The 26741-nt window shown below is 38.2% G+C and overlaps 1 protein-coding gene across 2 annotated transcripts in view; it reads left to right on the forward strand.

The window, feature by feature from the left end:
* The window catches only part of arhgap35a (Rho GTPase activating protein 35a), a 70382-nt gene extending 46328 nt beyond the window's left edge, over positions 1-24054 (forward strand). For both annotated transcript variants that reach the window (XM_034310740.2, XM_026934874.3), the window contains 5 exons: positions 4408-4549; positions 12460-12537; positions 14974-15105; positions 19693-19798; positions 20814-24054. In XM_034310740.2, the coding sequence (XP_034166631.2) occupies positions 4408-4549; positions 12460-12537; positions 14974-15105; positions 19693-19798; positions 20814-21240 (885 nt within the window). In that variant the 3' untranslated portion in view covers positions 21241-24054. The remainder of the gene's footprint in view (positions 1-4407; positions 4550-12459; positions 12538-14973; positions 15106-19692; positions 19799-20813) is intronic.
* Positions 24055-26741: the final 2687 nt, after the last annotated feature.

Here is a 26741-nt window from a genome sequence, read left to right on the forward strand (position 1 = left end):
GTTTATGATTCAGAAATGAAAAAGCAGGCTTATTTAATTTGTCTAAAATAATTTTGTGATTATTTTAGAGCTCAATTGTTATGTTTTTGGATGAATTAGCTTACAGTTTATTTATTTAAGTTCTACTGTAACAAATATTCTACTGTTTTACAATAGTATTTTATGCTAAAAACAATTTTATATTTTACTTATTGTAAGCGTTAAATATTTAATAACTCTCGCTCTCTCTCTCTCTTTCTTTGTCTCACTCTCTCTCACACACACACACACACACACACACACACACACACACACAAATCTGTGTTGCTTTATCCTGGATTAAGGCAAAGCTTTGACCCATGTTCTAATCGCAAATTACACACCTGGAGCTGTAGCCTGATAGTTCCCCTGCCCCAAATTTACCTTAGCAAACCAACTGCCATTTTAAATGCCTCTAAGGTGGGACACATTTGAATGCTGGAACTGGTTTGACTGCCTTTGTGCCTGTGTCCAGGTCAGTCAAGTCTTACTCTGGGCTTGGCTTGAAGTTCTGTTAGTGTGGTGAGCATTGTATGACTAGCCCTGGTTTTGTGTTGTAGTTGTTACTCTGACAATGCTTCAGGTTGCCTGACGAGATCAGGAGAATGAAATGAGGAAGAAGAGTGAAGTGTATTGAATAAGAATCTATTTACATTGTAGACAGAAATAAAAAAAATGGATATCAACGCTCAAAGCAGATTTTATTTTTTGAGATCATTTAAGAATGAGGCAGTTGTGTGACGTTGTGCCCTCCATTCATTTGGGATATGATGTAATTCAATTATAACTATAATGTGTATGGACCCAGTTATACAGCAGTCTTTCAGACTATCTGTCTGGGTCTAAACAAGTCAGTTGTTGCAGTCTAATCTTTGCCATTTCTTTTAGAAAAGGCAAAGATTCATATTGCTATGAGGATGGGTGACAATGTGAGAGCAAAGAACAGTGTAATATCTAGTCCTCTTCATTTCTGCTTCAGTGGAGTTATAATTGAGCCACTGTTTAAATCACGTTTGTTGCATCAATACCCTATGGAAAAAAGGCCAGTAGCCTCAAGTAGCTGGACTGGATTAAACCATTCAGCTATCCCCTTGAGCCATTTCCTGTATTGGGTTGTCGCTGCCCACACACACACACACACACACACACACACACACACACACACACCCTCTCTCTCGCTCACGCTCTACCTCTCTTATTAATCTCCTTTCTGATAGGCCGGAAATGTTTGCTTTTCTCTTCTTCTTTTAAACTCTCCTCACCCAACCAGGGGAATGTTTTAAATTCCTGCATCTCCTTGTTCCACACTAATGCTCCATTAGTATGGCTGTGGCAGAGTGAGCTTAAGAAGTGAACTTCCTCACCCCTGCAGGAATTTATTCAAATTTTTTGGAATGTACCAGATTTGTCTATCTGTGTGATATTGCTTTCGATATTTGTCTTCTGTAAACAATTTTTACTAGGGATACACGATATGGACAAACAAAATATGCTTAGTTTTTGGAGGTATGAGGGGTATGAGATGTGATAAATTAAGACTAAACTATTTTAATGTGTCTTACTGGAGGTGATGCAAGACCTGAAAATTAATGCTAACATTTCTCAAATTACTGTGCTGAGTGTATAATAAAACTTCTTCAAGACACCAACAGGTTTCACAGAGTAGTCTTTTTATTATTTAAAGCCCAGAGCAACGTAGTTAGGCAAATCCTAATCGTTTTGCAATTTACCATTTATGTGCTCTATCTAGGGTATAAAATAATGATGTTGTACATCCTATGTCGTGCACTGTATTCGAGATTCAACCACAGAAAAAAAACTTGGAAAAACAGCCGAATGTCAATGTGGCAAAAGTACATTTATATAGGCTATGTACATATTTACACAAGTAAGAGCAAAATGTACTCTCTATACGCTTACTAATACTCATACAATTTATTTTACATATTTACTTAAGTTACTTAATTAAATGTAACAAAGATTTTCACCTTTAAAACCAAACTACAGACATTCCCTTGTGTTTCAGTACCAATTCTTTCTCATACACATTCTCCTTGCTCATAGTTTTCAACATTTGACCCCACAGCACTCATCTTTTTTCAGTCTAGTAGCAAATAATAGTATGTTTGGCTGATCATGTGTGTGTGTTTAACTCTGAGGTCTTACCCTAATGAACCATTATGCCATGGTGCCAGTAATGATCCCAGTGAGTCAGAAGTACAACAATGGCTCTATAAGGCAGAGATGTTCAACTAAAATCTGTGAAGGCCCAGGTACATAAAAATTTCTTGCTTACAAAGATTCAGATACACAGCTAAGAAGACTGAAAGGTGACAACAGTTACTTTTTAATGCTTAACCAGTAGTGATTTTTTGTGGCTATAAATAAGAGAATTTGAACTGGTTGTTTTGACTAGCACCACAGACACAGGTGAGACACGTCAATTTCTATACGCATTAAACGTATTTCTTTGTCCATTAATCTTTATACATTCTGTTTGTGTCCGTTTGATAATCAGACTACAGTGGGTAAATAAAATGTAAGACTGTGTAAACTCTACCCTTTTGAATGAATATCTCTAGCCTTGTAGCTACTCTCTGGTTTGATGAGCTGCCTTCAGCTTAATAATTTACAAAAATGCATGTGATTGGATAAGCTGCGATAGCAAATCTGGATGTTTAGAGTCACTGAACTGGGGCCAATTATTTTTTCAAATGTTTATCCACTGTGCTACAGTATTTTCTGTTTTTCAGTACTCAGTTCAGTCTGCTAAAATATTTTGCTGGGTCTGCATCTGGACCATGGTTTGCCAGTTGACGACCCCTGCTATAATGGCTTGGAGTTTTCTCTTAAAATGAGAGTGAGATGGTCTGACTTCATAGACCACTAGAGGAAACACAGAGTGGATAGAGTGCTCTTTGACGGCGCATATGAAAATGGATTAATAGTCCTAATCTTTGATGTATGGGTCGGCTGTTCTCAGTTCACGGCACAGTTGTTGTGCAGAAGATACGCAGCAAAGACCGTTAATGCAGGTTCTGGCCTGATAAGCATCAGGCTCTCGCGCTCTCTGTCCTCCTCTGTCCCTTTGACTGACAGTGCTGCAGACACACTGTGACGCTCCACTGCAGAGCTTTCAGAGGACGGAGGGAGAAATGGACATCCAGTGCATTTCTCTACAGAACCTCAAATGTTGAATTTATGCAATGCTAACTGACTATAGCTGGAGATGTTAACATGTTAGGTCCAGGTGTCAGTATCACTGTTTCCAAAATGATGGCCTATTTACTGTTAAGTGCACTTTGTGCACTACATAGTGTTTTCATTATATGTAGTATGCAGTCCAAAAAATTGTGGAGAATTTACAGTGCACTCTTTTATTCCCACAATGTATAGTCATAGGTAGGGTACAAATTATATACCCTAGAGATTAGATGATTATATAATCATTTTGCAAAGGCAAGTTTATAGTAACTTATGTTTGGTTTAGAGGTAACTTGGTTACTTCATTGTTCTTTGAGATAACATTGTGTGTATGTGATGGAATCTGACTGCTGTTGCAAAACGATGAGCAAATGTTTGTCTAAAATTGTACAGAATTGTTTATTTCTCATGAATTCAATTTTCTGTTATAGTGTTCTGCATAGTGTTCTCAATTTCCTAGGTTTTCTCTAATGATTATCCGTCTATACATTATTTACCCTCAGTTGGCTAATACGTATTTATTTTTATTTTCTATTTATTTACCAGTCAGATACTGTGTATCAATATTGGGGACAATATTGACCTGAAATGTTTATTCGTTATCAGACTTGATGTATATTATCATTTGACTCAGTTTTGTGTTGTGAGCATGTATAGTGTTGACTGCCATGGCACCGATTGTGTGTTGTGAACATAGAACACAACATGACTGTAAATTATGGCAGCTGTTAAAACTTGACAACATGTACTTGTAGTCAGCTTATATACTAAGAAGATGTCAGTATTAGATCAGTATCAGATGTCAGCCAATACTCAGAACTCAGAAATTGATATTGTATAGAAAATGGAAAAACTACATCGGTGGATCAATACTTTATTGACGTACGTCAGCAGAACTCCCAGTTGTAATTGCTAGGAGTCCATGTTGCGTTAAGATGGAGTGTTAAGTTTCTACTCTGCACTTGTACAAAGTGGTAGTTGATATCCTTCCATAAATTTTACATCCTCTAATGCATGACAAGTGGGATGCAACTAAGAAAGATAGAAAAAGGTGAATTCTGGTTATATTTTGTAGTTTTGTATCCTTTAACATTTGTCTTTTGATTAGTGTTATGAATTTCTTTGTGCTTATAGGCTGGACACTATTTCAGTCATTGACATTTCTCAACCTCTTATGTTTTGCAGAAAACAAGGCCAAAGCCTCGCCAGTCCATTTCTAAACCACTGGAGAGTAACTACTTTGGTGTGCCGTTGGTCAACGTGGTCACACCCGAGCGTCCCATCCCACTGTTCATTGAGAAGTGTATCCGTTACATCGAAGCGACTGGTGAGCCCCGTTTATCCCTTAACGGCAACCACAAACAACAGGCTAGATCACATCACTCATACTGACAGCATGAAGATTAAACTGCAAAGATGGAGCTTGTAAGAAAGAGGAGGCTTTTCCTTCATTGCTTAGCCAAGCATGTTATCCAGAGTGCGTTTATCATCATACGTTAAAATGTGACAAACTTTTAAGAAATGTCTCAGTGTGCTGATTTAGGAATAGCTGCATCTTGTCCAAGTAGTAATGAAAGATCCCGATCAGAGATTAGCACTCTTGCTGATTAGGTAAAGGCTGCCAAGGTTAGTGAGGCAGTGTGACACAGCAGATGGTGTTGAAATTCCATTCAGACACGGCGATGGAGATGAGGATACGGTGCTTGTGGGACCATTACTCTATGGATAACAATGTTTGCATGTAATTTCATTTCCTCCTCCTCTTTCTCTCAGCGTCAGGTTTCTCACTGGAATAATTTTGACTTTCCATTCACCTGTTTGTAGCTATTTTTCTTCCTGTCTGTTATACCATGTTGGTCTGTCTGTTTCTTAACCTATATATTTCTTTTTCCATGTGTTTCTTTCATTTTGTCTTGCTTTCCTTGTTTATTCACACTTGAATTTATGTCTCTGTTTCTCTGTTCCTCACATTACTAATGTTTTCAGTTAACCACACATGCTCTCTTCTTGTATAGTGTGACGTTTATTCAGAATTTTGCCACTTACAATCTCATTGGCTATCCGCACCTCCGTGTGTATGCACTTCCGTGCGCAGGTTTTATCTGTCCCTCAGGAAACTTTCGAACATTGTGACAACAACAAGCTTTTTCAGAGCAAGATAAAGAGACTGAAAAAAAAGCTTGCCGTCCTCGTCACAGCCTCAGACATTCTGGAAGTCTATCTTGAGAGACTGAAGGCTAGTTCACACAGTGTTTTTTGTTTTGTTTTGTTTTGTTTTTTTGTCTTTGTCCATTTTAACAAACCATTTAAATTGAGACACCATCTTCATTAGACATTCATCGTGCTGCTGGGGTTTTTTTCCCTTTCATTTGGAGTGTCTCTTTACACCTGGGTGACAACAGCATTGACCACACAGTACATCTATTTTTAAATATATAGAAGTGTGCATGCCTTAACATTGGTAAATCCTTTTTTAGCAACATTAACAAAGTTAGCCAACTACCAAAGCAGAGCATTATGCTCTGCCAGCAGTAGCTGTCCTTATTGGCTAACAAGCTAGCTATACAGTGCAATTAAAACCAAGCATTATTGAGCCAGCTAACATTATATTTTGTAAACCTGTTGCAAGGGCCTTTAGCATGCTAACTAACCTTAGACTAACTATTATATCGTGCAAACCAGTAGCTAAGTTGCCAACAGGCTAATTAACATTTGGCTAGCTTATTATATAAACCGGCAGTCAAGATCATTAGCATGCTAACTATCCCTAGGCTAACTGTTACTGGCTATTGTGTAAACTAGTAACCAAGTTTGCTAACAAGTGTTAGCCCTCACATTTCCAGAGTAATGACTAAATCAAACTACAGGGTGGGAATTAGCAGTGACTAAAGTGGGTGCAAATAGTTTTCCCACCTTATATTTTTACTTTTGAGGTTTTGTGTAATATATATATATATATATATATATATATATATATACATATATATATATATATATATATATATATATATATATATATATATATATATATTTGCCATTTAGTTATTTGTGGGTTTTTTTTTTTTTTTTGCACTTGGGTGAAGTGAAAGCTTCAAACAAATCACATACTTTCTATGCAGTGACTTTGTGACCTGTAACTGCAAACAGTGTTCATGTGGTAAAATACTTAACATCAATATGCTGTTTGTTCAGTTCCACTTTCTCATGTAATGTTAAACAAACTGTATTGTAATTACACCTGGCCCGTAGTACAGAATGCTGGTGTGAAATAGACGAGCAGTCACTTACACTTTGCAGATGTTTTGCATACGTGTCACATCCAGTGTGAATTCAAGATAATAGCAAGCCATGATGTTTCCAGATGTTTATGTGAGTGTTTGCTGTTGTGAGCCTCTTTCACAATCACCTTCCCTTTCGTCATGCAAACCGCAGCCTGTGGTTGGTCTATGTCTGTTAAATAGCTTCTTTCTGTGAAAACACGTTTCATGGACTTTCTGAGGGATGAAACTACGAGCAGCAGCGAGAGCCTTTCAAACGATCAGTCACAGTGACGTCTGATTGTAATGGTGTAGGATGTTCTGAGATTTTGAGTAACATGCCTCCTCTCAGATTGGGCTCTGTAGTCATGCTGTTTTTCTGTAGCTTTCGGTGTGGGATGTACACGTGTTAATCACATCTGTGTGTGCGGCCAGCAGAGATTTGATTTGGGTCAGTAGCGTTAGTGTGGTTAGCTTGCAGGGATTAGGGATGTCCATGGGGAATGAGTTCACTGGCGCATATACGTGCCTATAGTGGAATTCTCAGTGTTGGGAGAACAGATAGCAATTCCTTTGGGAAGGCAGATGTCCAGCTCTATCTAAAATGAAGTAGTAAACTGTGAGCCATGCTCAAATATTGCTCCACTGTGGTTTTGTAGAGTGAAGCTGAGGTTGGCGCATACACTGTTATGATATGCCACACTCTCTGGCTAAATGTCAGGTGCATGTGTAGTTTACAGTCTGATATCACCTTATATGTCTGATTGGAAATGGAGAATCTCAATTTTGAGTGGTTTTGCCTGTGAATAACATGTAAACCCCACCCTTTGGACCAAGCGTTTTTACCACTAGGGGGCATAAAGGGGGTATTGAGCAGCTTTTGTTTCTCTCCATTGTAGTCATGTGTGTGTTTCTGAAATAGCAGCGGGATGCGGAGCCTTGTGCTGTAATTTTCTGCTCAATAGCTTCCCCATAGAGATCAATATCTGAGAGCCGGAAATGAGCCCAATCTTTGGTCTCAGTTCATTTCTGGAGTCTTTGGGTGGAGCCCACTGCTACAACTACCCACACACTGATGCACTGATAGCAGTGATAGTGACACACTCACTTGAATACCCTTCCCTGCAAGCTATTTTGATGGGAGCTTCAATTCTTTCATAGCACCTCCATGACTGTGACAGAAGCAGACATCCTTCTGGCTGTCGTGATTGTAACTTAATACATTTCGGAATGAATTTACGTAGAAACACAAAACAGCGTTGAGTGAGGAATTCGCAGTGCACTTAGCAGAAGTTTAGTGATGTTCAGTGAAGCAGTTTAAAAAGGAAGCTTTCGTTCTCTTTTTTTTTTTTTTAATTTTTTTTTTTTTTTTTTTTTTTTTTTTTTTTTTTTTTTTTTAAATCAGCCATATGGTAGGAAATAATTCGGACCTTTCACAATTAACTAATTACAGAGGACACAAATTAGATAATGATTAATGTGCATTTAATTCTATGGCCCGTGTTTTGCTCCACATCACTCGGGCAAACCACATTACCCCCTCTGAGAGCTGTATTACCCTTTCTTAATGATTGGGATTTTGTAGCCAGATGTCCTTAGTTACAGTTGCCAAAGTGTGTTTTAACACACACCAGCACAGTTTCTCTTTCATTTCATTATGAAACTAAGCACAGACCCTGGTAAAAAAAAGTTTGGACTAGACTTTTTTTTTTCTTTTTGTGGAAAATGAAGACTTGGACAACCTGACATATGACCCCTAACACGACATATGTGTTATACGTGTTAAAACCACAACACGTCTTCTCCTTACTTTTATTTTGGTCATCCATGCCCATCTCCTTCATACTACTAAGGCTTTGTCCACCAATTGTTCCTTAAGCTTCCTGTTTATTATTTTTTTGTACCCCTGTTCACTTCTCTCTTTTCTTCCCTTTTCCCTTCATTTCTTCTTCTTCACTATCTTTCTATCAACGTGCTCTAGGTATGTGTAGGTACGCTTTAAGCAGTCTGGCATTCCTGGATGATGTAAAGGCCAGCAGGCATTGCCATTCCTTCAGCATGGTGACCTTGTCACTAATGGGAGTGCTACCCTAAGAGAGTATAACATTTAGACACCACTTAGACCTCGTATTAACATGCATCTCAGGTGATCTGATCAGAAGTGGCCAGTGGTAAGTACAGGTTTGAACGAGGTAACATTTTTTGGACGGGGTCAGGAAGTCATATAGCCACGTAACACGTAAGGACAGACTCACATAAACCTTTCTCAAGCAAAAGTACTGTTACCTTGCAAAAACATCATCCAAGTAACAACTTGAAGAAGAGTAAGAAAGTAGCCACTGGGGATACAGGACTACGTAAATAGCGCATTACTTATTATACAGAATTTTTAATTATGTTAGTATTTGAAATAGTTTATGTGATTGCATAAACCATTTTACATGACAGTTGCTTTTGCAATACAAGAAGGTAATGAGAATTCTAATTTTATTATAAACATTAGAATTTCAGCCTTTTTTGTTTACCAATGGTAATCTTCCATCTTCAGCCTGTCTAGATGCATATTATTAGATTAGTAAATTGTTTAATTTTAGCTCCTCATATACTATTATGCCAAACTCCAACTGTCTTTACAGGCTACATATGTTCACTGTGTAGGGTATAATAATATAGTGGTATTCTTGAATCTGTGATGTGTACTATATACTCCATAGACTTTAATTTGGGATTCAGCCACAGAAAGAAATACCCTTATGTAATGAAGGAAAATGGAAAATGTGAAAGGATTGACTGGTCAGAAATATTATTTGTGAAATCCGATCCCAGGGACACAAGTACTACACATGAAAATACCAGGTGTAAACAGCTCTCAGCTGCCTACTTGTGATTTAATACCAGGTCTGAATAGGACCATAGATGAAGGCTGAATTACAGTGCAGGCTGGCACTGTGGCAACAGGAAACAGCAAAGTAGCCCACACTTACATATGAAGGAGTGGCGTACAGTTGAGTGTGCTTCTGAAGAGATTGCGGATTTTGTGTGGTTTAGATGTGGTCCGTCACATTGCTGATTTGTCAGCATCTGCTCAATGATACTGCTGAAATGCCATGTAGAGTGCATAGCTCAAAGAGGATATGCATAACATGGCCACAGGAAGTTACCTCGGTTTGGGGGTTATATGTGCTGCTCAGGAAGCTGCGCATCGGTGGTGTTAAGAGCATGGTGAGCTTTTGACCCCTGTGCTTTGACCCCTGTGTGAGCTCAGAGACTTCTCCTTCTGTCTCAGTGTGACCTTACGTTCACTGATATTTCAAGAATAATGGAGGTTGATTATGACACACACTCAGAGAGAGAGAGAGAGAGAGAGAGAGAGATGAAGGAGGACTTCCTTGTATTGTCCGCGACCCGACACTTTCGAGCAGGATGCAGTGTCTCTTCCCCTCCATTCTCTCTCTCCCTCACTTTTTAGAATAGTTAAGCTTCTGAGAACTACTCCTGAAACATCAGGAAATATCAACTGTTATGGCCATTGACGAAAATACAGATGAATATGAGTAATTATAACATCAGAATTGAGCTTTTTTTATTTTTAAAAGCTGTGTGAGGCTGTCTTTATTTATTTATTTTTTTTGTCCTGCAGAAATGGAAATTAGGGTTCATTCGGCCAAGTACTTGTTTTGTGTGTTAATTTTTGTTGCAACACCATTCTCTCTCCTGTTTATATCCTAAAAGTTTAAGAAATGCTTCGTGCCTGGAACACATTAGATGAAATTCCTCTTGGTTGGAAAAGGTGTTCCAATTTTAGTCTGGTCTTAAACAATTATCTTTCCTTTATAATCCTGTCGTGTGGGATGTACAAAATCCAACCTTAACCTCTCACAGTCCATATTCAATAATACAGATTCAACATCCTGTAGTGGGGCAACGCATGAAAGATGGATAACAAATGATAGGTGTGCTGTAGGGGTTGCATAGACTGGTCAACTAACACATTTACTTGTTGCTACATTGGAGAGACATCAGCAAGGCAGATGGTAAAGCATTGCAGGCAGCCAGTAAATCAACCATCCAAGTCATTGATGGTCATTGAGCTATAAGAAGAACTCTCTTGATGGATATCGGGACATCAGTTCCACAGTCAACAGTTTCAGGTGTTTTGATCTGAAGGAGGAATTCTACAAAAAAAAAAAAAAAAACTTTATGAAACCTCTGCCTTTGATTGTCAGGAACGCTGTCCAGGACTCTGGTGAGCATAATCTGAAAGTGTATGGTGTTTGAAGAAGAAGAAGAAGCCTCTTAGTGTGGAGGGGTTGATGAGTATAGGACAGTCCAGCACAGAAAAAGTTAAATGTGTCATTCTTTGTGTGGGGTTTTCTCATTTTCTTTGGTTAGGATTGTAAAAATTCTTAATGTGTCCCAGGCATCACACAACTGTTATACCACATTCTTGCTAAAACTTGTTTAAAGGGTGGTTAAAGTTTGGACCATCAGTTGGTGTGATCAGACTTTGCTGTCATTTTCTCCACCTCACCTCTGGTTTAAAATAGTTTTGGCTGGCCTTAGTGTTAAAATGTTAATTCAGCTTGACATTCAGATCTGGAGTATGTGAATCAGTAGAGGAAATGTTCATTAATGAAAATAAGGGATAATGAACTGTGGATTAGTCATTGTGGCAAATGATGTCCCGGTATATTATTTCTTGCTTTCACTGATGTATTGCTTTGTGTGACTTCATGCTGCATGGTAAGCTGCATTGGCATCCAGTCTAGTAATCACATCATATGAGCATAAAAAGCAGTCAGATCTTAATGTCATGGTTGGTTCACCCTGCTGGGCGTTATTTTGCCACATTGACTCACACTGTTATTTTCCATTGCATTTCGCCTCACACTGCTTTTTCTGTCACTGTCTTGTTCTGACTTACATTCCTTTTTTCACCCGTTTTTACCCTTTGTCTTCTGTCATGATATATACAGATGTGGAAGGGACCCTGTCTGGCCACTCATACACACAAACTCATAGGCTTCCCACCCTGAGGCCCCATAGAAAAGGAAGCTCAATTCTGAGCAGGTGACAAATCAATGTGCTTCACTACTACAACAAGCTGCCTTGTTTCTGCGTTTGTCTTGAGCTGTCCGTCACTCCATCAGTGTTGTCAGAGTCTGTAGCATGAGGGTCCAGGCTGTGAATGCCTGGGAGAATAAACACGAAATGATATCATGTTTGTGTACTGTTGGTGGTTGACATGCTTTTTATTGACTTGTTTTGATTGGCTAAACACTGCAGGCGTTTTGTGATTAGATGAATGGAGCGTTCTGGAGTATCACCTTCCCGTAATAGGAAGCTCAAGCATCTGTAGTGCTTGACAGAAACAAGGAGGAGGTTGAATGAATACTGTGTGTTATTTAAACTTGTGAATTAATGCTGTCTAAGTGTTTGCCTTGTCATCTAGTTCGAATACATTTGATGCGATAGCTATCTGTGACTGAGAATCCAGGAGAACATGATTAGCACTAGCAAATAGTATGACATTGTTTACTCCTCTGTCATCAGAGCGATACAAGCGAATCATGGGTATGTATTAACTAATGTATACAAAATGGGGCAGTTAGAACTCTCCTGCAAGCATGGTGAGTTGTAAAAGATGTAGCTTTGCCTTTCCAAATGGTTTCCTGCAATAGGTAGCTCTTTGGTAGCTCCAGGGTCTTGGGTTCGAACCTGAGCTCCGGTTACTGTCTGTTGTGTTCTGCTTGTTCTCCACATCAGTGTGGGCTTCTGCCGGGTTCCCAGGTTTCCTCACCTGTTGAAAAAAACATGCTAGTAGGGGGATTGGCTTCTCTAAATTGCCTTAAGGTATAAGTGAGTGTGATGGCCTGCAATGGACTAGCATCCATTCTAGTGTGTTTCCCTGCCTTGGAACAAGATCCATATCAACCACAGCAAAATTAATAGTTTCTCTCTTTTTTGTTCCCCCTTTCAGGTCTGAGCACAGAGGGAATCTATAGGGTGAGCGGCAACAAGGCTGAGATGGAGAGCATGCAGCGGCAATTTGACCAAGGTGAGGCATTGTTACTATACACTATTTCATATACTCATTCTCAGTTGACTTTTTAAGAGAACAGATTTAAAGTGGCATGCAGATATCACTGGAAAAACATGAAAGTAGATAGTAGATAGTCTACTCTCGTAAGTAGTTTTCTAGCTATCATACAAACGGCTTTTAGCAAGCATTTTATTACAACCATATGTGGTGCATATGCATATGCCGAGGCCTATAAACTGAAACCTAAAATCAGCAGTTGTTTTGGCTTTAACAAATAAAAATAAAAGGTATACTCATATAATCACCTTTTAGTGACCTGAATTGTTTTCAGTCTCCTGTAATAATAATGTAAGCTTAATATAATTTATTTGCTAGTACAATGTCAGAGGCTGATAACAATGATAAACCCTCCCCCCCCACATATATATATATATATATGTGTGTGTTTATACCCAAATATAGATATATCTATTATATATTATAATCGATATATTATAATATAGATTTATACCTGAAGTGTATATGAACTGCAGTATACATACCCTATATGCAATATATAGGGTGTATAAATGTAAGTCCATGGCCCCTACAGCATAAAAGGTCTCAAACAGAGATTCATGGGACTGTTTTATTTAATCCGGCTCACACAGTTATTATTTTTGTTTGTACCCACCAGCAATATATTATTATCAATGTAGTTGGTTCGGTTTCCCGAAACATAAACAAACTAATAGCTTAATCTCTTACCAGGCAATTACTAATGAATGAATGATGCACAACTCTAGTCTCAACCAGATGCACTGTGAACCTTTCTATCAAGCATTTTAGTGTGCTTCTTATTCGTTTCTGTATTTTTATCCATTTATAACACATTATCTGTTCATTCCCAATAATGTATTCATATTTAGTCAGATCCCTAGTGTTGTTAAATTCTAGCATCCCAGCCCAAAAACTGTTCTCCTGTCATTAATTGTAATTGCCAGAAAGACAGAATTTTTTGCTGTGATTATACATACACATGTGCACAGTACAACAAAATATTTATCACAGGAAGGAAGCTGGGTGCACTGCAGGAGCAGTTAGGGATAAGAAGCTTGTTCAACAGCTCAGCGATGGCAGATTCGAAGTGCTTGGGTTTGAACTCTTAGAATAAATGACTTGTGCACGCACAGCATGTGGTTGCTTTTTGACTTCGGCCTAACCTGGACAAAGCGCTTTTGAGATCTCCTGTATCTGCAATTGAAGGCTTTTGTTATGAACAAATCACATTTACATCGACAAGAGCATTGTGAAGCTGTTCTGCTTAATTAACCTGAAGTTATCTACCTATCGATTCAGCTCAGAGTCTAGATGGATCATTATGTGGATTATATGCACTAGTTAATGTGTGAATGTGAGTGCAATACAGTGCTGATTTTGAATTGCCATTCTGAGACCTTTCGGTATATGCATCACTTTATATTTGTTGTGTGCATTGACTGGGCCTTGGCACCTCTGTGTCTAGAGAATAGGGAAAGAAGGTCAGTTAATTACTTGCATATTGGTTTAGGTAATGAAGCGCGTGCACATACACGCACTGCTGCACTGCTGGGTTCCGTCAGGGATGGTTCGGTCTGGCGTGAGCTAATAGGAGTTGAGGATCGGAGTAATAATAGGAGTCTGATCGATTAGGCCCTAGCACAGCCTTGTTACTACAGAAACTACAGCATACAGGTAGCCACTAACATGCAGACAGCCATGAACAGATACAGATCCACTGTCAGTTTTGGCCATGTGACCTATTCTGACCTTATACAATGCTGTATATTTAATGTTCACTGAATAATTTATCCACTGGGGAAAAAAAACAGAAAATCATTACCTCTCAGTCTCTCTCAGTAGCACTGCTTCTGTTCTCCCTCTATAAGAGACGCAACAAACCCTAATCAGAACGCAACTTTTTAATTAAGTTTTGCTTTTTCCTTCTGCAATCAGTAAGCAGCCTCACACCATTGATTTTTTCTTCCTTCTGCAGAATATAAAGTATTCTTACAGTGCATGCAAAAGCTCTGATAACACTTGCTGTATAGTTTTAATCAGATTGCTTTTCTTTGTCCTTGCATCTGTATCTTTTTTCCCCACTGTCTCCATTGTGTCTCATACACATTGTGTCTTGTACTCATCTAGCTTGGTATGAGAGTCCTCCAATTAAACACACATTTCATGGGAATATGGGTAATTTAGTGATTTCAGAGACAGCACTGAAAGCGATGGTTGTGTATCGAACAGGTTTGAAATAGAAGTGGTGTTATAATGACTTGTCAGCCAGTGGGTGGTTTCTTCAAATTAGCACTCCAGCTTCTTTTTCTGTAGGTTGTATGTGAAGAATTGTGTTTGCCATTACTCATGTATCTGCTGAAATTGTGGTGAAATCTGTGTATTATCTGACTATTGTTGATTTCTGACCGTCAGATTCCAACCTGGACCTGGTGGAAAAGGACTTCTCTGTGAACACTGTAGCCGGAGCCATGAAGAGCTTCTTTTCTGAGCTGCCAGAACCTCTGGTGCCCTACAACATGCAGGTGGAGCTGGGCGAGGCCTTTAGTAAGTACTGCCAAAGAGTTAAAAAATGCTGTATGGTTTCAGAGAAGCTCATGTGTGTCCTGGATGTGGGCAGTAATTGAATTTCATTTGTTTTATAATTTATTTGTAAAGAAAATAATTATTATTGTCCACAGTTTCATTGCAGCTGTATTGCATTTTCAAATCTCAACTGAATACAGATAGAAGCTGCATCTCAAATGACATACTTCTCATACTTTGGTGGACCTTTGCTATTCACACTGGAGAATTCAGCGAGACATGGTGCACTGTTAATGCCCAGGGGATGTGCTAAAGCTGTTGAAAAATTAACTGTGGACTGCTGGACACTTTTTCCATTCAGTGGTCTTGCAGTGCACTATGTAGTGGAAGAGGAGCTGCTATCAGAGGCCTATGTGGTCTTCATTTAGCTAAACAGCTGACACACTATGGCAGGAATTCTCATTCTTTTTGCAATAAAGTAAATGTCAAATAAATTTGGAAGGGACCCCCTCCCCCCAATAATAATATCTTTATTTATTGTTCTATTGCTTTATGGCTATTTACTGAAGCCATAGACTTTTTTTAATTTCTGAACTAGACATTATTTATAGGCCTACTTGTTTTTGAGTTATTGAAATTTGGATTAAATCGATTTAGTTCAAATGATCAGTTAAACCAGCTAATAACTATAAGAATGCACTAACTTTAATAATGTGGACTACACTGTACTACACAAAATGGAACTTTGACGAGAAAAAAAAAAGTGGACATATTGGGTTTTAAAAAGGATGGTGGTTTGTTTATAGAGGCAGTTTTGTTTAGGTTCAGTGAAATGAGATCTGCATATTAATTTCCAGTTAGTGCAGTATATAAAGTAATGGAATGGTGCTTCTTGTAGTCAATTTCCCTAATTAGTAGGACGAGAAATATGTATACTCTTCGTTTTCGTGACCTGATTAGTTTAATGGCCCAATATATCATCTGTGTTGGTCCTGCTGCTACTAGTTAAAGCCTGCACAACTCCTGCTAACTTGCTTGTTGTGCAGAATAAGAGAAGGTGGTCAAAGAAGGTATTCTAGTGCAGGCAAGGTTTGTGTGAGCACGATCCTCCCTGCCTAATGGACATAGATTTTAATCCCCCAGCAGTACAAAAATAGCAATGCAGAACAATGCTGCTTGCAAAGCTGCTGCATCCACATGCATAGTCATGGTCTAAAGGTGCTCTGTACTGGCTTGTTCAAAGAGCTGTATATGAAAAATGAAAGGGCGAGGTTTTGTGTGAAGAGGACTGTCTGCAGTGGGGAGTTGTTTTGCTCACACAGCACTGAGCTTCATCCTCATGCAGTGTGAAATTCTGTGTTAGTCTCTGGGCATTCCTCCAACCTCAGGATGCACCAGCAATTAGACTGAAACTGCAGCTTATGCCTGTAGTTAGCCTGCTACTTGGGAGCATTTAAGCATGTTACTGAAACTCTTTTAAGCACTTCAGTCCTTTGGAGAAACACTCCAGCATGATGTCACTCTGCCAAGTAGAAGACTGAAAGCAAGCCCAAGCAATGTGACAGGATTTAAGTGCATTTTTACTTCCAGTACTTTTAGTTTGTCAAGGATGTCTTACTATATGTTAACGTAATAGAAGCTAGTCGAGCTGAGACAGTAAATGCAGCACTTCTGCGTTTTTAGACTTTTATTACTCGAACACTCGGAAGGAGACAGTGAGGGGAAATATGCACTTATCAAGCATAGAACACTCGAGAAAACGATGCATGAAGTGATTGTAGTGTTCTTGAAATATTGGGGGGGAGGGTGGAATGATGAGAGAGACAGAGGGAAATGGACAGACGGCAGGTTATGTGATTGCAGAGTCAATCCCTGCAGGTGGTGGGCGGAGCTCCAGGCTGGCCCGTCTGTCACTGAGCGTCATGGCAACAATGCAGCAGGCTTGTTCAGTGTCAGTGACTGTAAAGCTAGCTCTCTAAAGTGCCTGCATTGTACTGGCATTTACTCAATATCTTTGGCCATAAATAACAGATGTGTTATCCTAGGGACTTCAAGATTGGGAGTTTGACATATTGCATTAAACATAGACAAATTGCCTTAACAGACGAGCATACAGTGAGGGTTGTCTGTTGTGATCTGATTTCAATTGATTACGGACTGTTAGCATCTTTTGAAGATGAAATCACTGCATTGCCTCAGTGTGAGGTGCTGGGAATGTTTTCTGGTGTTACTCCATTAAATGGTGCATCAGTGGATGAGGGTGTGTGTCTGTGTGAGGAATACTGGAGTGTAAAACTGACATCAGTGTTTGCATATGAGATGCTGACATCAGTCTGTGTGTCTGTGTGTCTGTGTGTGATACTCAAGAGCAGCACATCTGCCATAGTGGTCACGTGTCCTGATAGAGAGCTCTCTGAGGGCTGATGTAAGCCGATCTGACTCACTGCATCCATCGTTCTTGCAGCACCCAGGGGACGCACATGTGTGTGTGTGTGGATGTGGGTGTGTATGTGCTATTTGGTTTTTGCCTCATCCTGCAAGCATCTCAGTCTCCCCTGATGACAGTGATAGGAAGTAAGGCACCATATGGAGTTCTAGAAGGATCCACCCTTTCTCATTGCTAGAGCTGAATATTGGTTCATGACCTTTCATTTGGGTGTGTACGAGGGCTGTCGGAACAGATTTAACTGTTTCAACACTACTCAAGTTTTCATATTTCTGTCTTCAAAAGTCTCTGTTAATGATTTAATATGGTTAAACAATACTTTATAACAATATATATATATTTTTTTATCATTTTTAACATGAGTCTACTGAATAATTGCTAAACTCTTTAAATGACTCATTGAAGATCTTTGAATAAATGCATGCATTATTATTTATGGCATACTTCATTTTTTAATCTATTTTAATTAAATATTAAAAACAAACATGCATTGTATTGGTCCTAAATGTGATGATACATCTACTTAGTTCATTTCCAACCATTACTTACTGGAGTCGCTCTCTCTATGGGTGAATTTTAAATGACTTTTTATTGAACATATAGTGCATCAGGTAGGTTTTACAGCATTATATGAAAGTCTGTGCAGTACGCATATATACTCACTGGCACCTTAAATAGGAATGCCTCTACCCCTGCTGATTCATGCAATTATCCAATCAACCACTCATGTGGCAGCAGCACAATGCATAAAATCATTCAGATCCAGGTCAAGAGCTTCATCAAACATTTTAATTTAGAAAAAATGTGACCCCAGTGAGTCTGACCGTGGCATGGTTGTTGGTGCCAAGTGGGCTGGTTTGAGTGTTTCAGAAACTGCTGATCTCCTGGGATTTTCACACACAGCAGTCTCTAGAGTTTACACAGAATGGTGCAGGGAAGAAAAAAACAAAACAAAGCATTGAATGAGTAACATTTTCCAATTCAACTGTCCAGTTTCAGTAAGCTTGTGCAGCTTCAGTGAACCTGACGTGGTCTTCTGCATATCATATTGCGAGTTTCAATATGTTTTGCATTCTGTGATGCTTTTCTGCTTTAATGGTTGTAAAGAGTGGTTGGTTGAGTTACCATACACTTCCTGTCAGATCAAGCCAGTCTGTCCATTCTCCTCTGACCTAATCAACAAGGCATTTCAGCTTGCAGAACTGCCCACTGCTGGATATTTTTTGTTTTTTTGCACCATTCTGTGTGCTGTCACATGGTTGATTGTTTGGATAATTGCATAAATGAGCAGGGGTACAGGTGTTCCTATTAAAGTGGCTGGTGAGTGTATAGTTAATAGAAAGCTATTTGGGATTCCAGTTAACTGTGTGTTGGAGGTTTATATATTTTTAAAAATATGCTTGAAGACATTGGTGAAACATGGCTGATGATCAAGTCAATTCTACAAGTAAATTTTCTTGATACATTATTTTGGGTAAATAAATAAAAAATAAATCTGGTACAGTACCTTTTATGAACAGGAGACACATTGTTGCCTGGTTGTGCTTTTCTTTGCTTAAGACAGCAAATCATATGAACAAACAGTATACAACAATAGCACTACTGCAGTTTACTGTGTATTTAAAGTATTTAAACTATAGCCTTGAAACTACAATGCAATCAACATTAAATGTTCTTACTAATTAAAATACAAGCACAATTTTTGCATCTGCATTATTTGTGTATGTATGAATTAAAAAAAATCAAAATCTGACCTCCTAAAACTTGACTATTTTTTTTTTAAACAACTGATCTAGATTGTGTTGATTTCCAGATGTCACTTCTTCTGTAAAATCGGATCTAAATAGACACTTTTATCTGTAACTGTATAATAAGAGGCATTAAATCACTTAGAACTTCCTAGAATTTCAGACAAATATGTCAGGAGGTATTTTTCATGAAGTCTTTAAACATGAAGTCTTTACGGGGTGAACTGTGCATGCACACACTGTGTCATGCTGTTTTCTGCCTCCTCTCTTCTTCTCCTTCACCTCCAGCTGCTTGCCCGAGTCATTACTTGTGTTGATGTTCCAAGAGGCTGTATCTGGATGTGTCTCTATTTTTGTGTCCTTTTGTCTGTGTGTCTGTGTGTCTCATTCTCATCTCTGTCTTGCCTCCCACAGAGATCAACGATCGAGAGCAGCGGTTCCTCGCCATGAAGGACGTGCTGCGCAGGTTCCCCCGAGAAAACTACGAAGTCTTCAAATACGTCATCAGCCACCTGAACAAGTGAGAGTTATTACTTTGCAACTACTTCGTGCACTTAGACATACACAACACATACACACAAACATATTTTTCTCAGTATAGAGAAGATTACATTACAGAGTTGTAGTAGTATTCAGAACAGCTTTCACAGTTCAAGTACTGTTGGGATTTAACTTCATATTTCCTTCAGAGGCACAAAAATATTTATGTTCTTATTTTAAGTTCATCCATTCATTCATCTTCAGTAGCCACTTTATTCTTGTCAGGGAAATGTCATACTTTTCTTAACATATTTTTATTAAAATTATGTACCGATTTTCTAATTAAATACAAAAAACAAATATTGTGTCTTAAAAGTGATGCTACATTTATATTTAAGTAAATTCGAAAAAGCAAATATTGGAATCACTCTTTTCCTATGGATGAATATCAACTGGCTTTCTATCAGGGATGTAGTGTACTATTAGGTTTTGCCTGTATAATGTATGTTAGTGTATGTTACAGCATGTATAGGGAGCATATAAATTGAACAGAATACTACTGTCAGAGGGGTGTTACATTTAAGAAACACAGTTTTAATTTACTGTGGGCACAATTTAAGATTAATTTTTTTCTCAAGAAAGGCACACAGTTTTCACCTTATACAGTTTCACCTTATGAAATATGGCTATATGGAAATACAGGCAAAATTTACATTCACATATTGCATTTATCAGACACTCTTATCAAGAAAGCCTTGCAGAAGTGCACTGAAGTCTCTGTTGAAAATATCCTCACAGTAGTACAGATGGGCTCTAAGAATACCATAAGGCTAAAACCCTGTTACACAGGAGTTCATGCATGAGTAAAGAAGATAGATACCTTTCAAGAAGGTATGCAGATTATCACTTGTTTAAGTGTTTAGTGAAGAGAGACTAATATTCAAATACATTCTGATAATAGTTCACTGCCAATTTTAAAAGAAGACTATATTCAGTTGATTGTTTATTTTCTATTACATTCCATCTAAATCTTTCTCTGTTTTTGTCTGTCTCAGGGTTAGCCAGAACAGTCGTGTGAATCTGATGACCAGTGATAATCTATCCATCTGTTTCTGGCCCACACTGATGCGGCCTGACTTCACCACCATGGACGCGCTGACAGCAACGCGCACTTACCAGACAATCATCGAGACCTTCATCTACCAGTGTGCTTTCTTCTTCTACAATCAGCCCCCAGTCGACACCCCGAGTGGCCTGCCTGGGCTCCCAGGATCCCCCACTGCCACCCTGTCCTCCACCACATCCACGTCCGGCTCCGCCTACTCATCCAGTTACACCGCGGCCCAGCAAGTAGCCACACCCTTCAGCCCGGCTCAGCAGTCCCCGCCCCATTCTCCTCCCCCTACTCCACAGTCACCTATCCAAAGTCTACTGCCTCCACTGCACCCACACCACGCACCAACGGAACAACACACGCTGTGAAGCAGAGAAGGATGTAGAAAGAGAACGAAAGTGAAAGAGAAGTTCTGAAATGGGGAAAGAGTTGAGGAAGTAGCATTTACAGAGATTACATAAATGGAGCTTGATTCTTAGGGAAAAAAATGAATGAGATTAAGGAAATTGCACCTGCAGGTGATAGAGAATGCAAAGAGGGAAGAGAGAGTGTTAGACATAGCGAGAAGGTCAAGCCACTTCAGCTGTGAGACACTCCAGTAACATCTCATCTTCCTCGTTATAGATCACTGCACTCTATTTTCCCCTCATAATAGAATTCAGAAGCATACACACATTCTTACATATATACACAAACAAATCTGAGAGCATGCTCTCTTTTGGGTCAGCACACAACAGACATGATAGGAGGAGTGTGTGGCTGAAACCTGTTACCTGGCCCATCCTGAGAGGTGAGTGAGTAGAAACAGACTTGGTATGTGTGGGGTCTGAACTAAAAGATAGAGATCTGAACTAAACTCTCCACACAGTCATTTATCTGCTCTGCATACCCTCTCAGGCCCTTGTCCTGATGTCCAATAGGAATGAAGCTAAATGTGGCAAGAAGCCATCCTTAGCATTCTCAGCATTTTTGTTTTTTTACCTTTCAACCACTATCACATTTTTTTTTTTTTTTAAAAAAAAGACTTATTCCAGCAATTGAAGACACGACAACTCTGTTAGCCACATTTCTTTTCCTCCCTGTCTGAATGAGTCCTATTTAAAAAGGAACACGTTTAAAGAAAACAGCCCGAACAAGAACTTGACAAACTGTATCTGGTTTCATTGGCAGTAGACTACAGTGAACTCTGGTACTTTTTTTGCACAGCATTCTGGGATTTGAAGTCTTCTCAGCATTTCTGTTCATCTCTCTGCCCTCACAATGAGCCAGAATCTCAAGAACATGCTAGGAGACTTGTTTCATTTCTGTTCTGGAAGAAAAAAAGAAAGTGTGTGTTTTTTTGATTTGGAGTGTGTTTTCTTGATGCGTCAGTCAGGGTTCAGTTGTGCTCGACTTTGATAACGGATCTCAATGAGATTCTTCTTTAGAACAGAGGTGGAAAGATAATGCACTAGTGAGCTGAAACGTTAATGTGTATGTGCGATTATGCGTTCATGTGCGTGCCTGCCTGAATGTACACTTTATGCTTGTGAAATATATCACAGTGAGATTTTGGCAGCTTTCAAAAGTGTGTCCAGCGGATTGGTTTTCGATGGAGGAAAAAGAAATGTGAAAGTTGTGTTTAGAAATAAATGGGTGGTGATTTTGGTTCTCTGTTTGTTAACACTGAAAGGAAAGCTGCTTTGTCTAAAAAAAAAAAAAAAAAAACACACTTGCGTCACTCAGTCCAAACTCTGCTGCACTATTCCAGTTAAGAGATTTCCAGAAAGATTTTGAATTGACTGTTGCTTTGTGTCTGAAGGAGAGTAGAAAGAAAGAGCCTTAAAGGGAAGACCTGTGCCTGTTTTTTGGTATGAAGTTTTCATCTTTGTGCTCATATGTGGGTGTGCTACTGCCATCTGCTGTGCCAACAAGGTACTGCACCTCAGACTAAGTCAGCCTTCAGTTTTTCTATCGAACCTTAGACACAGAGTCCATTCGGATCCCTTTCCTTTCCCATCATCAAAGTGCTGGATGCACTTTAAATCACAGCTCCTATTCACACAGCATCACTATAGAGAAATCCTGAAGAACCTGGTTTCCTCAATGAAATTTCTCAGCACTTCATATTATACTTTGTATTCTCAGGTCGCCGCTGGGATAATGGCTCATTAACTATCGATTCTTCCTAATTGTCAACTGCATTAATGTTATTGTCATGTCTGATGTAATTCTGCAAAAATCATGATGCTGATGTACTCAACAGGCTGGGTTTTGGAATTAAACAGGGATTTTTAGGACTACAGAAGCAGACATTTTTAATCGACATTTCTCATAGTGTAGGTCTGTAATGAGTCTTTCTGACCTGAACTGCCCACTACTTTTGCCCTGCCAGTCAAAGTCACATTAAGCATCTGATTGGATGTTGGAAATCTCAACACGTTTTCTACCCACACTTGTAGCACGGCTCACACCTCAGCTATTTTTCTTCTCTTTTCAGTTAACATGGTATTTTTTGGGAAAATAGGGAGAAGGATCCATGCTCTCCTGGTACTTTGCAGTTGATTGCTGTCATGCCACATTCTCAGTGTAAATCATATGTCAATGTCTCAATACAGAGTTGATCCTTAGCAGCCAAAGACTGTGCAAAAAGGGCGAGTGAAAGACAGGAAGGGCATCAAATGGGAATTAAAATGTGATGTTTCAGCAATCTTATGTGGCTGCATTTTTTTTTTTTTTTTTTTTTTTTTTTTTTTGCAACAGTGGTGACCGATCGTTAAGTTAAATGAGAAACAAGCAAAACTATATTCAAAATGGTTGTTTATTTGTATGTTAGGGGGTCTAACACTTTGCCCTGTAGTCAATGGTGATAGAAAAAATGTTTCTTTTTATGTTTTATTTTAATAATTAAAAAAGACAATTTTTAACAATTTTGTGAATGGTGTAAAGGCCATATGATGTAGTGCATGATTCAACTCCAAGTCTGGGAGTTGGGACCTTCAACTCTTCGTATTTAAGAGAAAAAAACAACATTAAATAAACACAAAAAAAAAAAAAAGAAAGAAAAAAATCATGAAGTAAACTGAGAAGAAACAAAGTCATGACATTATTTGCTATGGTCATTTGTCTCAGTGGGAATGGTGTACAAACAGTAAGGCCTTATGTGAGCTGTATTATAGTTAATAAATCAATCTTGTAATATGTTTCTTGCCTCTTGTTTTTCCACAGTTTCCACTGCTTACCACAGAAACATCAAATCTGGTCTTACACGTTTTAAACTATTATAAATAAAAATTTAATATAATATAAACTATAAAAAGCTATTTGAAGGCTTCACAATATGCTGTTTTAAATTTTGCTCCGTCTTTAAAACCTCCAACACTTTTTCTCTTTGCATATATAACACCCAAACAAATGGCAAAAATTGGGAATATTAATATAATCTAGCACTATTCAAGCTAATCTCTACTGAAAGAATGTCAGTATTTGTTTTTGTGCTTCCACTGTGTTCATTCATTTATGATTAGCTTATGATTTATGATGAATTGTTTAAGGAATAAAACAAACCTAACAAATGTAATAGGCTTACTTAGTTCTTGTTCATTTCGGATTAGAGCTTTATGTTGGGCTTACTTAATCCAGATAAATACAGTATGTGTATTTTTTTTTTATTTTATATATATATATATATATATATATATATATATATATATATATATATATATATATATATATATATATATAGCACGTAATCTTTTTTTTTTATTTTTTTTTTTTGAGTTTATGTACAATTACCACAGATAAGTATTGAAGTTTTGGTTTTGTGGTATCTGCATGCAAGTGGGCAATACTTGAGGTACTCTGCTAAATGTATAATCACAATTCTTTGCTCTGAGCAAGTAGTAATATCTCTGGAAAGATTAACTATATTGATTGTTTAATACAAAATACCTTTGCCTGAATAATTGAAATACATTATTGACATAGTTATTAACTCTCAACAATTGCTCCTAGACTTCCATTTTAAGGAAGTTTTGAGTAAACAGGTCTTCCATTGTTTTCGCAGTACAGAAAATGGTGTCGGGATTTTTTGCGTGTGGTAGTCACACACACACATGCTACAGATGCAGTAGATTAGGTTGAAAAATGCTTTTTTTGTTTGGTTGAATGGTGAAATATGTTTTATACCCTTTGAAACAAATTAATTATTTCAAATAAAATTTCAAAAGTGCTACACTGACATTTTTTATATACAGTTATAAATTCAACTGGAACATAATAAATTATCTCCAGTTATGTCCAAAATATATTAGCTATACTTAAAGGCTAGCTAGTAGGCTAACATCTGCTATACACTATGCTAATGCTGCAGTAGGAACTATTAGCTTTTAGAACTATGTTAATAGGTTATATCATATTATAAATATTGTTATGTAGTATTGCGTTTGTCAGCATTTGGTAGCTCCTATGCCAGGGCAGGGGTTCTCCAGTCCTTGAAGACCTTCAACCAGTCTCTATATAGTAGATATTTTGTTCTAGTCCAAAAACACACATTTTACCTGCTTAAAGTGAATCTTAATCTGGGCCTGAAGAAAAACTGGTCTTGCTAGAGGCCTCTGAAAAGGGGATTGAGATCCCATGATCTAACCCATCCATTCTGAGAGACAACTATAATTAGCTTGTGTACTTGTATAGAAAGTGTTTAAAAATATTATCATACAAAACAGTATAATCGGTGTTATGGAAACAAGGCAGATGATTCCTTTAAAAAGTTATCCTTCTATAACAGGTGTAAGTACCTCTGATGAAGTTGCTGTCTTTGGTGGAGAGTGTCATCATCTGATGCTATGACCCAGGGCATCTCTTAATGGGGGTCAGGAGACAATGACCAGATCTTGGATGACCATCTGTCCTCCTGTTCTGTTTGTTTACAGTCAGGACACAGTCGAGCAGCTTTACTTTAGTGTCTGGCAACACTGGCACATGACATGCCTGTCTGTAGCCTGCCAATCGTCCTCTGCTTCGTTCATGGAATGCACAGGAAACTAATTTATAGTGTTATTTTTATTCAGTGACCTAAAACTAAGCTTTGGAAAGGTGATCAGATAAAAGCATAACCTAAAACCCTTTCATATGGTTGACAAGTTGCAATGGCTCATCAAACATAACTGTATTGCTGGTCATATGGGTAAAACAATTTGACAGCTTCCTGTACAGATATATACCCTATAACTTCAGTCGCTGCACTGCAGAACATGATGTTTCCTTTTTCCATGATTATATATTATCCAGTCTTTGGGGCCCTACAGCGAGACCAAGTGTTCTCCAGCTCCCAGTTTACTTACCCAGGTAAGTAAGGTGTCTTTGTCTATATCAGAATACATAATATAAAATACAATATATACAGTATATTATATAGTATATAACTGGTTGAGTTTGGGCTAGAACAAAATTTATATGTGGGCCCCTTTCCTAGCATATAAATGTTTATTGTTTATTGGATAATACTACTGCTTTATAATTCCTTACATTCTTTGTCAGTTCTGATAGGTTAGTAGCTTAGTTTTTTTTTTAATTGAGCTCAGGATTCTGGCAGTTGCATGGACTTTGGTCTTGAGAAAAAGAAAAAAATAACCTATAAAAACAAATAAATAAATAAAATTAGTGGTACCAGAAGGACTTTGATTATATTCAGATTAAAGATGTGCCATTTGAAGATTATGATGTAGCACATATCCATCTGGGGCTGAAAAAAAAAAAAAAAAAGAAAGCAAAAGGCAGCATAAGAGAAATGGTCCCACAACACCAGTAAGAGAAGGACACTAATGAGATTTGGTCTTTTTTGAAAGTTTTGTTTCACTCACTACCAAGTGTGTACCTCAATTAAACA

Source organism: Pangasianodon hypophthalmus, chromosome 14, assembly GCF_027358585.1.
Source record: "Pangasianodon hypophthalmus isolate fPanHyp1 chromosome 14, fPanHyp1.pri, whole genome shotgun sequence".
NCBI classification, from domain to species: Eukaryota; Metazoa; Chordata; class Actinopteri; order Siluriformes; family Pangasiidae; genus Pangasianodon; species Pangasianodon hypophthalmus.